At 35.0% G+C, this 14,754-nt stretch overlaps 2 protein-coding genes across 4 annotated transcripts; both read left to right on the top strand.

Moving 5' to 3' along the window:
- The first annotated feature begins 1,873 nt into the window (after positions 1-1,873).
- LOC18043463 lies at positions 1,874-4,369 on the top strand. The gene has a single exon (XM_006437417.2). The coding sequence runs from the start codon at positions 1,874-1,876 to the stop codon at positions 4,367-4,369; it is 2,496 nt and encodes an 831-aa protein (XP_006437480.1).
- A 3,495-nt stretch (positions 4,370-7,864) lies between these two features.
- On the top strand, positions 7,865-14,112 carry LOC18043464 (putative disease resistance protein At4g19050). 3 transcript variants are annotated; one of them, XM_024185941.1, is made up of 5 exons: positions 7,865-7,914; positions 8,020-8,087; positions 8,317-8,444; positions 9,675-13,634; positions 13,898-14,112. In XM_024185941.1, the coding sequence occupies exon 4, from the start codon at positions 9,680-9,682 to the stop codon at positions 13,625-13,627; it is 3,948 nt and encodes a 1,315-aa protein (XP_024041709.1). In that variant the 5' UTR covers positions 7,865-7,914; positions 8,020-8,087; positions 8,317-8,444; positions 9,675-9,679; the 3' UTR covers positions 13,628-13,634; positions 13,898-14,112. The 3 variants fall into 3 exon arrangements, with proteins under 3 accessions (XP_024041709.1, XP_024041710.1, XP_006437481.1); XM_024185942.1 differs by having other exon boundaries at positions 8,358-8,444; positions 9,675-13,665; XM_006437418.2 differs by having other exon boundaries at positions 8,358-8,444.
- Positions 14,113-14,754: the final 642 nt, after the last annotated feature.

Genomic DNA, 14,754 nt, shown 5'->3' on the forward strand with positions numbered 1-14,754 from the left:
TAGCAGTAGAGCTTATACCAATAGAGTTTTTGGACAAAAAATCATTGGGTGTTTGGTTGTCAATAAAAAAAATATTTTTGAACAATTAAAATGTGATATTTTTTATATTATATATTTTTTAGAAAAGCTCTCTAACCTTTACTCCCAAAAGCTCAAATTTTGGGCTTTTGCTAGTAGAGGTAAATTAGCTTATTTAAGCTAAAAAACTCTACTAAAAAAATAACCAAACACCATAAAATTTTTTAAAAAGTACTTATACAATTAAATAAGCACTTATGGTTCTTAAATAAGCCATACCAAACAGGCACTAAGTCAGGAACTATCATTAAAAAAACACCCATCAAAATTTTATCAATAAACCTACGTGGTAAAAATAATGTCTCGGAGAGAAATCCAAAGTGCATTCTTCCTTTTTTAACTATTAAATTGAAGTCATTAACGTTAGGATTAGCTGTTCCTGGGTAGGTTTCAACTACAAGCCCTCTTGAGTCTTGAAAGAAAAATATTTTAGTTGCTAAAGACTTTGACTTCAATTAGAAAAATTTTAAACAGCCGATGGTGGCCGTTCTCTTTTCTATTTGTTGGGACGTGAGCCCGCTAACTATGGAATATGCTATCAAGTGTGAACAGTTTTATTTTTATTTTGCATTTCATTTTTGTTTGACGACTAATTTCGGACTTACTTCTATTTATACAATTGAAAGATACACTCATTAAATAAATCACTGTCCAAATAGGTTTTTATTTATACAATTGAAAGATACACTCATTAAATAAATCACTGTCCAAATAGGTTTCTATTTATACAATTGAAAGATACACTCATTAAATAAATCACTGTCCAAATAGGTTTTTATTATTTTACATGCCAAATTGTGTATTTAAAAATACTCAAGTCAGTTGTCCAAGAATCAATCAATAAGAGATAAGTTCCTCATACTTTTCAACTAATTTGTCCGTATTCACTCATCAACCTTGTTCTTTTTCTTTGATTTTTGACATGGTAATTTTTTTTTTTTTGGTAAATGTAAGACAGAGATGAAATCAATTTTTTAATCTCTACCTTTTTCAGCATTCGAACTAGGATAACTAACCAAATAAAACTGCTAGAAAATGACTCAGTAAAAGATCCTGAGACATTTTTAACATAGTGCTTACCAAGTAATTAGTTAACCTAACTTCTAAGTTAAAGTAAATAAGGTTTATTTTATTATTTTAATAAAAAAGGAATGTGACTTTCATATATCTTCCTTAATTTCTTTTACCACTTTAATTGCTGATAATTGTTTAATCATCATGCTGTTCCTATGATAAAATATTAGTAGAGAAAGCACTCTATTAAAGGATTAATGCAGTCTTTTTACATAAAAATTAGTTGTGCGATATCTCTATAAATTAAAATTAATTTATTTATTTATTAAAATGTCACATTTACTTTCAACTGTATTTATGAAGAAAAAATTATCATAAACCTAAATGGTAAAAAATAATTTGTCAGAAAGCAATCCACAGTGCATTCTTCCTTTAATTAACTGAAAAGTAGATGAAAAATTTCCACTTGGAAATTATTTAATTTTATTTTTTTAACTATGCACCCCACCCCTTATCCATTACAGATTAAATTTATATTTTTAAGCTTGAACTCCTGATTGCCCTCACGACAAAAGCCCCGTATTAAATTAATCAGTCAAGGTTTACTGAATATTAAACTGCAAATTACCATAATCAAAAGAAAATATGAGTTGACTAGAACTTTATTGTTCATAGGTTCATCCATTTACACCTGAACAGAAGTCTTTCTCGAACAGAAGATATATGTATGAATATACACTTGCGCATTTAATCAACTAAATTTTCCGGATCAAAGACAGAAATGGCCGCCGATCCAATCCCTAAGAAGTGGAAAGACGTATGGGATGACTGGAATATTAGGGGCATAATCTTGCTCAGTCTCTCACTTCAGACGTTTTTAATTCTGTTCGCTCCGTCCAGAAAGGGTTCGGGGAACAAATTGCTGGTGATGCTGATTTGGTCAGCTTACTTGCTTGCCGACTGGGCTGCTAATTACGCCGTTGGACTCATCTCCGACAGCCAAGGCGACAATCCTGGCCCTTCAGATCCAAAACACAACAATCAACTGTTAGCATTTTGGCCCACGTTTCTTTTGCTACATCTCGGTGGTCCGGACACCATAACTGCTCTGGCCCTGGAAGATAATGAGCTCTGGCTCAGGCACAGCCTTGGCCTTATAACCCAGGCTGCTTCCGCTGTGTATGTCTTCCTCCTATCGCTCCCCAAAAACAAGGTACTTGTCCCATCGATTCTCATGTTTGTAGCCGGTGTCATCAAGTATTTTGAGCGGAGTCGTGCTCTGTATCTTGGAAGCGTGGACAGATTCAGAGAGTCCATGCTTTCGGATGCCGACCCCGGCCCAAATTATGCGAAGCTCATGGAAGAATATGAGTCAAAGATAAAGGCCCAACTTCCTGCCAGAATAATTACGATCCCAGAGGCTGAGAAAAAGCTCAAGGTTGAACTAAAGAAGAGGGCGCTGACCAATCTAGATGTGGTACACTATGCTCATCATTACTTCAGTATTTTCAAAGGGCTACTCGTGGATATCATCTACAGCTTCCGGGAGCGTGATGACAGCCGAAATTTCTTCCGAACTTTACATGCCGAAGATTCCTTGAAAATAATTGAGGTGGAACTCAACTTCATTTATGAAGTCTTCTATACCAAAGTTAATGTCACGCATAGTTGGTGGGGAGTTATTTTCCGGTTAACAGCTTCTGGTTCGGTTGCCGCAGCTCTTTGTTATTTCTATTTCAGAGTGAAGAAGCACGAATATGAAGGTTTTGATGTGGGAATTACATACACTTTGTTCTGGGGTGCCATAGCCCTGGACGTCGTAGCTTTCTTCATGTTCATTTTCTCTGATTGGACGTTGGCTGCTCTCACCCGCGATCGGGATAGTAATTCAGGATTCAGAATCATAAAGATGGTCAAATCGTTCTTTGCGAAAATTCTCCAGCTTTTTCTCTACTTCAAGAGTCCATGGTGGCAGGACTATCATTGGGAAGAAAAGGTAACCGACAAAAGCAATGTCAAGCTCAAGCACCAGCTGTTGGCCACACCTACGCTCTTTCGCCGCTGGTCTGGATACGTCTCAGGACACAACTTGATAAGATTTTGCCTCAGGAGACGTCCAGAAAAGAGACACAGAGTCAAGAATTGGTTTCTATTTGCCTCTGAGAGAGTTCTAGATTGTTTAGGCATTGGTCCATTCCTTGAAAAAATGGCCTCTTCCATAAAGATATTTGTTCGATCCGGCATTGAGAAAACAATTCAGTGTTTAGCCTTTCCGTTCAAATGGCTCACTCAATTTAAATGCATAAGAAAATTCATTAAAGTTTCAGTATACATCTGGGACATAGTCATTTACTATCTCTGGATTAAATTCATTCTTGCTGTAGGCTGCTGGATACTTGATTTTGTTGGCATAAAGGAGCTTTTGGATGGGATAATTTATGTTTCACATGAGCCGTTCACTAAGGAGCTGTGGCAGTTCATATTCAGGGAAATTGAAACAAAAGCTCAGTATGCAGATGATCCTGAGGCTGCCGAGAGTATATCGTCGGCTAAGGGGGAATGGATAATGCAGGATTGGGATCCTGATGGGGTGCGTATCAAGGAATTATTGAGTTACGTTACTGATGTTGCATATGACGAAAGCATTCTATTATGGCACATTGCAACGGAACTCCTTTATTTCGAAGACAAAAAGGACGAGCATAGAACGTCAGGTACTACTTCTGACGATAATACCATTGATGAATCCACCAAGGAGGCTCTCCAGAAAGAGTATAACGATCTTGAATTCAGCAAGCTACTCTCGGATTACATGATGTATCTTTTGATCATGCAGCCCACCATGATGTCCGCTGTGGCGGGCATTGGCAAAATAAGGTTTCGAGATACCCTTGCCGAGGCCAAGAGGTTCTTTAAAAGAAAGGTACCGTCTGATGAAAAGGAAGCCTGTGAAAAAATTCTGAATGTGAAAACTTATGTAAAACCTTCTGCGGTGAAGGGAGATAGAAGCAAGTCTGTGTTGTTTGACGGAAGTATTCTGGCCAAAGAGCTGAAAAAGTTGGAGAAGAGGGACAGATGGGAGTTGATGAGCAAAGTGTGGTTAGAACTGTTGTCGTATGCAGCAACTCATTGCGATCCTAGGGCACATGCCCAGCTAGTTAGTTCAGGTGGAGAGCTTATTACTTTTGTTTGGCTGTTAATGGCTCACTTTGGTCTTGGAGAGCAGTTCAAGATTAACAAGGGCCAAGGAAGATCAAAACTGATTGTGGGCAAATAGCTTGGCCATCCATCACCCATCATGCATGTTTATTTAATTTCCCGTACTCCACCGGAGAGATCAATTTACATTTTTGTCAGCGTTTCATATTGCAAAATTGTTGTTGTGCCACTTTTACTAGTTTCTAAACTCTGTTCGACCAAACAATTATGTTGATGGGAGTTGGGACTACTTTCATTGACTAAATAATATTTTGCAATTGAAGTTCAAATTTGACCATCCATCATTAATTTGTGTCCTACTTAAGAGTTAAAACCTATGTACGAGTAAAACTATTAGTGATATAAAATTCTATGGATGTGCATGTTATTGTGTACAAACTATTGTGATATTATAAATTCTTTTGATCATCGATCTTTGTATCCCACCAACAATCAATAAGTTCCTCTCTTTTCCATTAGAAAGATCTCACGTTTATTTATTTCTTTTCCTTCTTTTCTAGTATCAAACAATGTTATAAAGAGAATGGTAGTTTGGGCATTTATGTTATAGAGAGAACGGTCGTTGGGGCATTTATTTTATAAAGAGAACGGTATTTGGGCATTTATGCAGGTAGGTATGAGTAAAATTTCAAAATAAAATTTTAATCATGGGTTTATTAAATAAATTGATTTAAATAAAATAATATCCTTTTAACGTAACTAATTGAGTTGATAAAATATCTTCCCTTACAAAATAGGAAATCACATCTAAACACCTTTACATCTTACATATGATTCCTATTCTTTCTTTTGTTAACTGTTATTATTATTATTTTTTTCATCTTATTTCCTCTTTATTTGACCCACTTGAACATTTCTTGTTGTGCCACAGATTATCAAGAACCGATGGACAAATGACTGTGGCCGATGGCAAAGGTGCCAAACTTCTATAAACAACGAGTTAGATTCGAAAACCAAGACAACGATTATTAAATTTGATGATTATTAAAAATTCCGGATAGGTAATTAACTATTAATCTAGCTAGGCAGCTTCCAAATTGCAACCTTAATATATTATTATTATCGTTGCCTAATACTAACTTAATTTTTTCCAGACCTTTTGTTTCCTCTCCGAAAAGTTAAACAACTGGACTAACTGGCATCCACTGCTGCCTTGCTAAGTTATTTTCTTTAGAATTATGGTAAATAAATTAATGAAAGTTAAAACACATAATTACCTTCTTAAATTTGTTTGTTAATAATGACTTAAGCATTAATTAAAAAAAAACATATTTAAACACTTTAAAACGACATCACATGATCCAGCCAATAAATTAGTATGGCCAGTTAATAAATTAATATCTCCAGCTGTACGTGAATGACACTTTTTATTATTATTTTAATTCTTTTTCGAGAAATTTTAGAATACATCAGAGATATTATGTCAGTCATGCAATAAGTAAATGATATTATTACATATGTGTATTTATTTTAAAAAATTATCATGCAAGTAGTATTTATATTAAATTTAACTATACATATCATGCATGTATTAATTGATTGTAATATATCTATACTTCTCTTAGATCTTGGGAAAGAACTTATTGAACCTATCTAGTATCTAAACACTAGTCTATAACTCTACATGTGTGTGTATATAAATGAGTGCATAGATCAAATGTAACTTTCCTGATTTAAATATATTTAAAAAATGGTCGTTTTTTAAAGCAACTAGCCGGTGGGCCTCATCATCGAGAAAGTAATTTTACATTCATATATGGAGTGGTGACTTAATAAAAAAAATTAAAAAAGAAAATCAATGGGGTTTAGCGGCATTCCGCATAACGCTGTGCCCCATTATCAAGTTGATTAATTTTTTCATAGCGAGTTTCAAAGCTTAGATTTTTTATTTCCGCTTGAATCAGCAAGTTCAACGCAGCGTAATAAATAAATTGAGATAAATAAATAAGTTGGCACAGCGCATTGGTTTTTAAATAATTTTCTTTCACTAATTAATCGAGTTTAAATCTCAAATGAGAGATTTAAATATTAAATTTAGACTCTATCCAAGCGCCTATCTTTTTAAAATAAATAAATAAATTTGGACAAGTATTTTTGACTTTGCTGTATTAGTTCCAGTGAATGTAAACCCACCAATTCTGCTTACATGAGAACAATCAAACATAATAATTCCAATCATGAGACAATATCTTATTTTACAAAGTTTTTATCTTGAATGATAAGACATTTAGCATGTCATTTATTTATTTATTGATGCTATAAAATTATGTCATCAGTAATAATATAATAAGTCGACAATTACCTAATGCAGAGAAGTCATTATTGATTAATAACACATCATTTGAATTGCATGTATATTTATATAATCTTTGAATAATGCTAAGGATTCCAATATTTAAGTCTCAACTTAAATTCCAATCGATGTGGCATTCATTTATTAGATGGTAAAATACAATAACAAATAATGTTATATTCATCATCCAATAGACAATTAGACCTCAAATAATGAGATCCCCAACATTTCATTAAAATCTATCTATAGTAATACTCTACATAGGAACAACTTCTATATAATCATAAAAAATTTGGTCATGATTTGGGCCTGTTATTAACAAGAATAAACTCCACATTGTAATTTTTTTTTCCTAAATCGCGTCTTAAGGAACTTCCATTCACATAGTAATAATTATTTGTGTATTCTAAAATAATACATACTATGTTACATTAAATGCTTAAGATAGAAAAAAAAAAATTTAAAGTTGTTTGGAACAGTAAGTTATAAAATATACAATATTTATGGAACTTGTATTGAGAGAAAAACATTAAAGACAATGCAAACTTTTAGACTTTTAAGATCACTTTGTATATTTCCAACACTACTTAGGTACATATACTACCTTTTTGAACTACGTATATCTCTTTTATCAACATCTATATGTTGGATTTGACATGCTTCTTTGATCAGTTATTAGTATAGCGCATACTTTACCTCTATATCACTTGCACTAAAGATAACTAAGTTAAAACACTAATTTTTATAATTACACTTCTATTAGGTTATAACATCCTCATAGCAATAAAATTAATTAATCCCAGTGACACGATTATTGATAGATTTTATTTATAATCTTTTCATTAATATCATGCACAAACAAGGAAGTTGTTAATGACTTCATAAAGAATTAAAAAAACAATGAATTCTATTGTAGACATTTTAAAACGACTTCAGATCAGGTCAATCCAATTATTTGCTAGCTGTATTTGAATTAATGGGCACAACATGTTTCTTTCTTTATCTTTATCTTTTTTTGATTTTTTTTCCTAAATTACGATTGTGATGGGGAGCTGAGGTAAGGAAGATGACAGAGCCTCCTATTAATTTATAGTTTGTTTCCAAGTTGTGTATAAATTTAGAGTAAATATACGTTAATCTATTGCAACAATAAAATATGTAATTTATTTATTTATTTATTTATTATGAATGAATGAAGTTTGTCGTATAATATAAAAGCTGGTAGAACTCTTAAAACGTCTTGTATCTCCAAAACGCTATTCTTCTATCTTTCTACTGTCTTTCAGTTTGCAGTATCTCTCTCCCTAAGGGTAATATATGAAACTCTTGCTTCATGTAAATTTACACAGATCGCAAAATGCTTTTTTTTCAAATAAAAAATTTTATACTGTTTAACGAATTCTTTCTCTCTGCAGTTTACGGCTCTCGTTTGCTTGATTGAGAAACCCAATTGTGATCTTGCTGGATTTATTGTATTCTATAGGTACTTATCTTCCCTTTCTTTCTTTCCTTTTTTAAAAAAAAATAATAATGGGGAAATTTATGGAAAACTATGTGATTAATACATTTGCTGCTGCTTTCTTTGACTTGATGGGGAAAAAAATGAAATTTATTACGATTGGTAGAGAAATATAAATATGACATATGTATATTATTCAAGGCTCTCGTTGCTTTGTTCTCATAAAATTTTGCTACAATTTTCTGTCTTTCAGAAGCTCTACTCTCTTTTTATTTATTTATTTCCGGATTACAGATCCATTCAATCGGAGCTCTCAATCGACTGAGGCTGTTTATTTTAGAAGACCTCTCACAGCAGACATCCCAGCTTTCCACCAATAAGGTATTTCATTTTTTAATTTCCTGTTGATATATTAGTCATATTTTGTTTAGATCGACAGCTAATCCTCTAAGGTCTATTTTTCTGTTATGATTTCCCTCAATTCGTTGTTTTCTATTATTGATTTATGGCCCCTTTGAACAAAAATGGTGATTCAGCCACTATCCGGATGAAATTTAAGATAAAAAATTTGGGATGTCTATCATTACTCATTCTAAATATTTCATTTTTTAATTATAATTATCTTTTTTCATGTGTACACCACAAAATTTTGACATGTACTTGCACTATATTTGTTTCTAAACTTGTATCAATCAACTACTTTGATATTGAAAATAATTATTTTATCCTTAAATGAATTAAAAGACTATTTTATTCTACAAAATTTTGAAAAATATAAAAATCATAATTATAAGAATAGCCCTAAATTCAATAAAACAAATAAAAAAAACCTGAAATCAACAATCATACAAGTTGTCATAATGACCTTACAAGGAATTAACAGGGTTACATTATTTCAACTTCAAATTTGAACATAAATTTTAATTCATTGATTTTATATTATCTAATGGTAGATATTGAAAGTCAAAGCAGCATTTAATAATGTTAATTTATTCACCATTTGATATGATCTTGAGTCGTTTTAAAATTTTAAAATGTTTAAAGTAGAATCTAGTACTTTAATTCAGGATAACTTATTTCAACTTAAATTTTTTCTTCAAATTTTAAGATAATTTTTAAGTCATTGATTTAATTAAACGGTGAATACATTAACATCATTATATGATGTTTTGATTTTCAATATCTACCATTAGATTATATGAATCAATGACTTAAAATTTATATTTAAATCTGAAGTAAAAAATTTAAGTTGAAATAAGTTGTCCTGAAGTAAAATTTAAATTCTACTTTAAACATTTTAACCTTTTAAAACGATTCGAGATCGTATCTGTGCAATTATTCGTAAGCTGTAAACGAATTAATGGGTAAAATTACTATTTTTCCAAACTACAATTACAACGACGCAAGGACAATAGAAATACGGGTGTTCAAAATATATTTTAAAATGCTGATAATAAAGTGACATTTCAATGTAGAATGTTTTACAATATTGTAGAAGGGAGAAGAGAATAGTGGGTAAGGGAAAGGATCAAATTGAACTACTTGCGATTATTATCTATCAGAATTAATACGTGGGAGCATGCTTTATTTTTCTACTTTTTGTTTCCGCAGTAGCAATGCCTTCGGAGATAACAGAACAACATGACTTGGGGACAGACACAATAGATGATCGGGAAAAACGTATATTAGACCTGCTGAAAAAAGATGACGCCTCAGCAGTTGATCCTGGAACTCGCAAAAACGTCTCAACAACTGCTCTTGATGGGGATCCTGGAAATGGCAAGAATGTGCCAACAACTGCTCTTGATGGAGATCCTGGAACTGCCAAAAATGTCTCAAAAATAGTTGCTCTTGTTGGGGCTTCTGGAACTGGGAAAACCTGGATGGCAAGGCATATATGTCAAATTGCAATCAGGGATGGCTTGTGCTATGAGACACTCTGGGTATCCGTGAGTGAACTGTACAAAACAGAAATCGTGCCGGAAGCCAAAAGCAAGCCGAAAGACAACAAAAACGGAGCCAACTCTTCAACCACGTCTGTACATGGAGAGTCCAAAACCAGCACCGCTGACGGGGGATCCGGGGCTGAAGTGTACAAAACCAAAACCGGCTTGCTAGAAGATGCCATTGATCATCAGATATTATGTCGGAGTTCAACTGCTGAAGAATGGGAAGCAGAGAACAATGTGAAGAAGGAGGAGGACAAGAAGACCTATGACGAGATGGTTCAAGGCAAACTTAAAGAAAAAAAGCAAGCTAATGAAAATGAAAAGCAAGCTAATAAAAAAGAACATGCTCAAAAAGATCCTCAAAGCAAAAATAAACAAGCAGCATCGCCTCGTAAGAATGGGGAAAAGGTAGAGAAATACGATCTTCTGCTAGTTCTGGATGAAAGCGGGATTCAGAAGAATGAAAATGAACTGTGGGAGAAAGTATGGTTCAATGTTAGAGCTTTGCTTCCTTCCATCAAGGATGATCAACTAGTGACCATAATCACAAGAAGAAAGTTGGATACGCGCCCTGCTACGGAGAAGATCCCCGGGCCTAGAATGGAGACTGCAGTTACACCTCTGATTCTTAAGGAGATCGAGCTTGGACTCTTATCTTTGGATGAGACGATTAAATTTTTTAAACCAGGTTCAAAATATCAACCATATCAAGACTTCTTGGAAAAAATAGCCAGAAAGAGCAGAGGTTTGCCTGCTGTCATCTCTATGATAGCAGAAGCCATTGCTCGACATGCTTCGGTAGGCTTGACGCTAGAAAGTGCTTTGGAAAAGGCAGCTCATTACGAGATTGCAGCCGAACGCGTGAATCCTCTAATTCACTGCGCCTATACAATGTTGCCAACCGATGTTCTTAAATTTTGCTTTTGCCATAGCAATCAATTCTGCAGCAAATATGGGGGCATTCATTACATTGAATTGATCACCCTGTGGATATTGGAAGGCTATTTTGATTCTTTTGAACATATTAAGCAAAAATATCAGGAGGGGCATGCTGTTCTAATGGAGCTTATAGATCGACGCATGTTGAAGATACAAGAGGACAACAATGTCGTTGCTGAAGGAGCGGCATTGGAAATGATGGATTCCCTTCCAGGATTTCTTGGGACATCCCGTTTGGGACTGGCTGGTGTTGAAGATCAGAGGATAACTCTTGGCAGAATCACACAGATTGACGGTATGATCAAAACAATTTGTGATCCTAAAAAATGGGATGGAGTCTCCACACTGCTGATTGATGGTAACCGTCTTCGCCTAGAAGTAGATGAAGGATTCTTAGCTCGCATGAAGCAACTCCATGCACTTGCTATTTTCAATTCCGGGTTGAAGTCACTAGACCTCTGTTCTAAAACGGAGAAGAAGTCTGAAGCGGAGAAGTTACCGATGAAGCTTCTTGTACTTAGGAACTGTGATTTGTTGAATGGCATCGCTGACATCGAGCTGCTTAAAACATTAACTGTTCTTGAGATTTCTGGTGCCAACTCCGTACAAAAGATTCCAGACAAACTGTTAGATGAAATGACTAAACTCCAAAGCCTTAACCTCTCCGGATGCCAGATGAAATTCCTGCAGTCACTTTCAAAACTAGTTAATCTCCGTTTCCTTATCCTGAGAGATTGTTCTTCCTTGCAGAAACTACCTAGAATAAATGATCTTGCGCGCCTTGAGATAATTGATCTTTCTGGGGCAACCTCTTTGACTTTTTTCCCAGAGCAAGATTTATCCAAGCATCAGCATCTTCAAATGATTGACCTTTCCCGTACCCAAATTAAACGGCTACCTAAATTTGGCTATCTTAAAAAGCTATCACGGATCTCAATAGAAGGCTGCAAAAGGGTATGCATATTTCCTAGTTTGCAGAACCTAGATGGCCTCAAAATTCTTTATCTCTCCGAAATTGAGTTCCATAACTTTCATGAAATAAAACCAAGAGATTCAAACACCAAACCAATGCCTCTTTTCCCTGTCTCTCTCTCTGAACTTCACTTGAGAGATTGTCCTACACTCAAACGCCTGCCCCCCATTGCTGGACTCAAAAACCTTGAAGTACTTGATGTTTCTGGTGCTTCTGACTCTGAGTTTGCTATTTCAGATGAATCTTTTCATGATCTAGGTTACCTTCGCGAACTCAACCTCTCAAACACCAAGCTTAAAAAGTTGCCTTCCCTTTCCAATCTTCATAGACTTCGCAAGCTCTTTCTAAAGAACTGTGAGTTGTTGAAAAAGCTACCTGAAATGAATGGACTTGAAAATCTAGAGGTGCTTGACTTATCAGGTTGCTCTAAATTGGTTGAGCTTCCGAAATTGAAGGACTTTCCAAAACTTGAGCTTCTTGATATATCAAATACTGGAATCAAAGTGGTTCCAAGTGAGATCTCAGTGACAAGCTCCAATTTTGTACTAGTTGAGAAGCATCGAGAAGCATCTGGTGTGTTCAATCTTGTTGGAAGTCTAGCAAAAGGAAGAAAGCCTTTAATACTGGCAAATGATGGCCAGATTTTCCAGTCAGATACTGGAATCAAAGCGGATCCCAGTGAGATCGCAGCGACAAGCTCAAATGTTGTACCAGATAAGAAACATCGACGAGTACATGGTGAGTTCAATCCTGCTGAAAGTAAAGCAAAAGGGAAAAAGCCTTCGGTGTTGGTGAACGATGGCGGGAATTCACAGTCAAATGCTGGAATGGAAGCGGATCCCAGCAAGATCTCAGCACCGAAAAGTGCCAATGAAGTGACAGATAAGAGACGTGGACAAGCCAATGGTGTGTTCACTCCAGTAGAAAGTCAAGCAAAAGGAAAGCCTTCAATACTGACGAATGATGGAGAGATTGTCCAGTCACTAGAGAAGAATCCTGAACTGAAGGAGGTACTCAAATTGAAAATATCAATCCCTTTATCTCCTTCAAATGAACAAGCAACAGAGGGGGTTATGTTCAGCGATCTCTACCGCTGGGCTGAACGTAAGGCTGCGGCTAAATTCTTAGAAATCCGTGGACTCAAAAGCATTTGTGATGGTCTCAAGGAAATCCTCAACAATACAGAATATATTTCTTGGGTGGAGCCTAAACCCATGAAATCCTTGTCTGATTTAGATGCTGGCAGTTTAGTGAAAATGGAAGGACTTTGGATAGCGAGGTGCATTGAAATGGAGAGCATTTTCGGTGAGGAAAAAGACATTGAATTGGCTCGAAATCTGGAGATTTTGTGGGTCTCAAACCTTCCTAAAGTAGAGAGTTTATTCAATCACAAACTTCAATCTGTTAAGAACTTGGAGAATCTCAAGCATTTGCATCTAGATTGTTGCCCCAGGCTCAAGTGTGTCTTCGCTTCACCTGATCAGATTCCAAAAAGGCTTGAAGTCCTCGAAATCAAGTTCTGTGATAGTCTGGAGACCGTGTACAAACACAGCGGTGGTGAACAAGACGAATGCGCTTTGTCGACTCTGAAAAAATTGTTTCTGTTTAAATTGCCAGCGTTGACAAGACTTGGTTTCAAAAATCCTGGCGCTCAAATAATTAAGGGATGTCCAAAGCTGCCCGGATCGAGTTCGAGCACTTGAAATTCTGGTTTGTTGGATTTTAACTTACATAACGTTCAGTTAAGAAATTTCTTATCTCTATCTTGTCTGATGCTATAGTACTTCTGAACAGTTCTGACAAACTTATTGACATATTTTCTTTTTCCATCTTATTTATTTTCTAAAATCTTGCTTAAAACTATAACGTACGTTAGATTCTGCTTATGTTTCTTGTTTATGATTAAGCTCCTCAATTTATTTGTACTATTTATTTTGGAGTTTATGTGTTTACTTATATTAATGTTGATGTAGGACGTGGCGTCCGAAGGGTATCTGGAGTAGTGCATAACCTGGGCTACTGGTTCGGATCAAGACATATGAGACACTGTTTCAAAGCTTTTGACGAGGCGGTCATTTGATTTATTTTGATTTCTAGTATTTTACTACCGAATAAATTTCAGAATACATGTCTGTGACGAATTCTGGAGTATTTTAAGAATTATGTCCCATTAGATTTTCTATTAATATGCAAGAGATGTAAGGCCTTACGGCTTCTCGATTTTTATCAATAACGTATTATTAATTTTCCAAAACTTTATTCACTTAATTATCGCTGGTCTTAAAAGAAATTCAAAAAGAAAAAAAAGTAAGGAAATATGCCTGATACAACTCTGCAACTCAGAGTTTATATCACAGAGCTACACTTTTTGGAGTAAGTGCTGACTCCCGCAAAAAGAAGCAAAAAGAATGAAAATTAATGGAGAAACAGAGATTGCAGGAGAAGACGGAGAGAAAAGAAGAAATATTTTCCATTTCCTGTCTTTTTTATGACGTGTTCCCCTCTACATATATCTTTTACCCCTCAACATTACACGTGTAACTAACCAGCAAATGAACGATTCAAAGTAAAAAACAGTCACAACAAAATAACAAAATCACAGCTGCCATCTTTTCCACTCTCTTTGTGCCTTCTCGAATATTCTTTAGGTGATGTAATCTTTGAGGTATGTTGGTGCCTTGCGCATACGAGCTGGACCTTTTGTGTGCTCCTTAACCAGCTGGGCTTCTTCCTCTGTAATCTCAGGCAAGGTTGTATCATTCCCCATCCCTTGAAAATTTACCTTGTTCTCAAGGTGAAGCTCGGGATATAACTTGTAAAACTCATCATA

The sequence above is a fragment of the Citrus clementina genome, unplaced genomic scaffold (assembly GCF_000493195.1).
Source record: "Citrus clementina cultivar Clemenules unplaced genomic scaffold, Citrus_clementina_v1.0 scaffold_4, whole genome shotgun sequence".
NCBI classification, from domain to species: domain Eukaryota; kingdom Viridiplantae; phylum Streptophyta; class Magnoliopsida; order Sapindales; family Rutaceae; genus Citrus; species Citrus x clementina.

Coding starts and splice junctions, on each gene's coding strand:
- LOC18043464 (XM_024185941.1), top strand. CDS start 9,680: ATGCCTTCGGAGATAACAGAACAACATGACTTGGGGACAGACACAATA.
- LOC18043463 (XM_006437417.2), top strand. CDS start 1,874: ATGGCCGCCGATCCAATCCCTAAGAAGTGGAAAGACGTATGGGATGAC.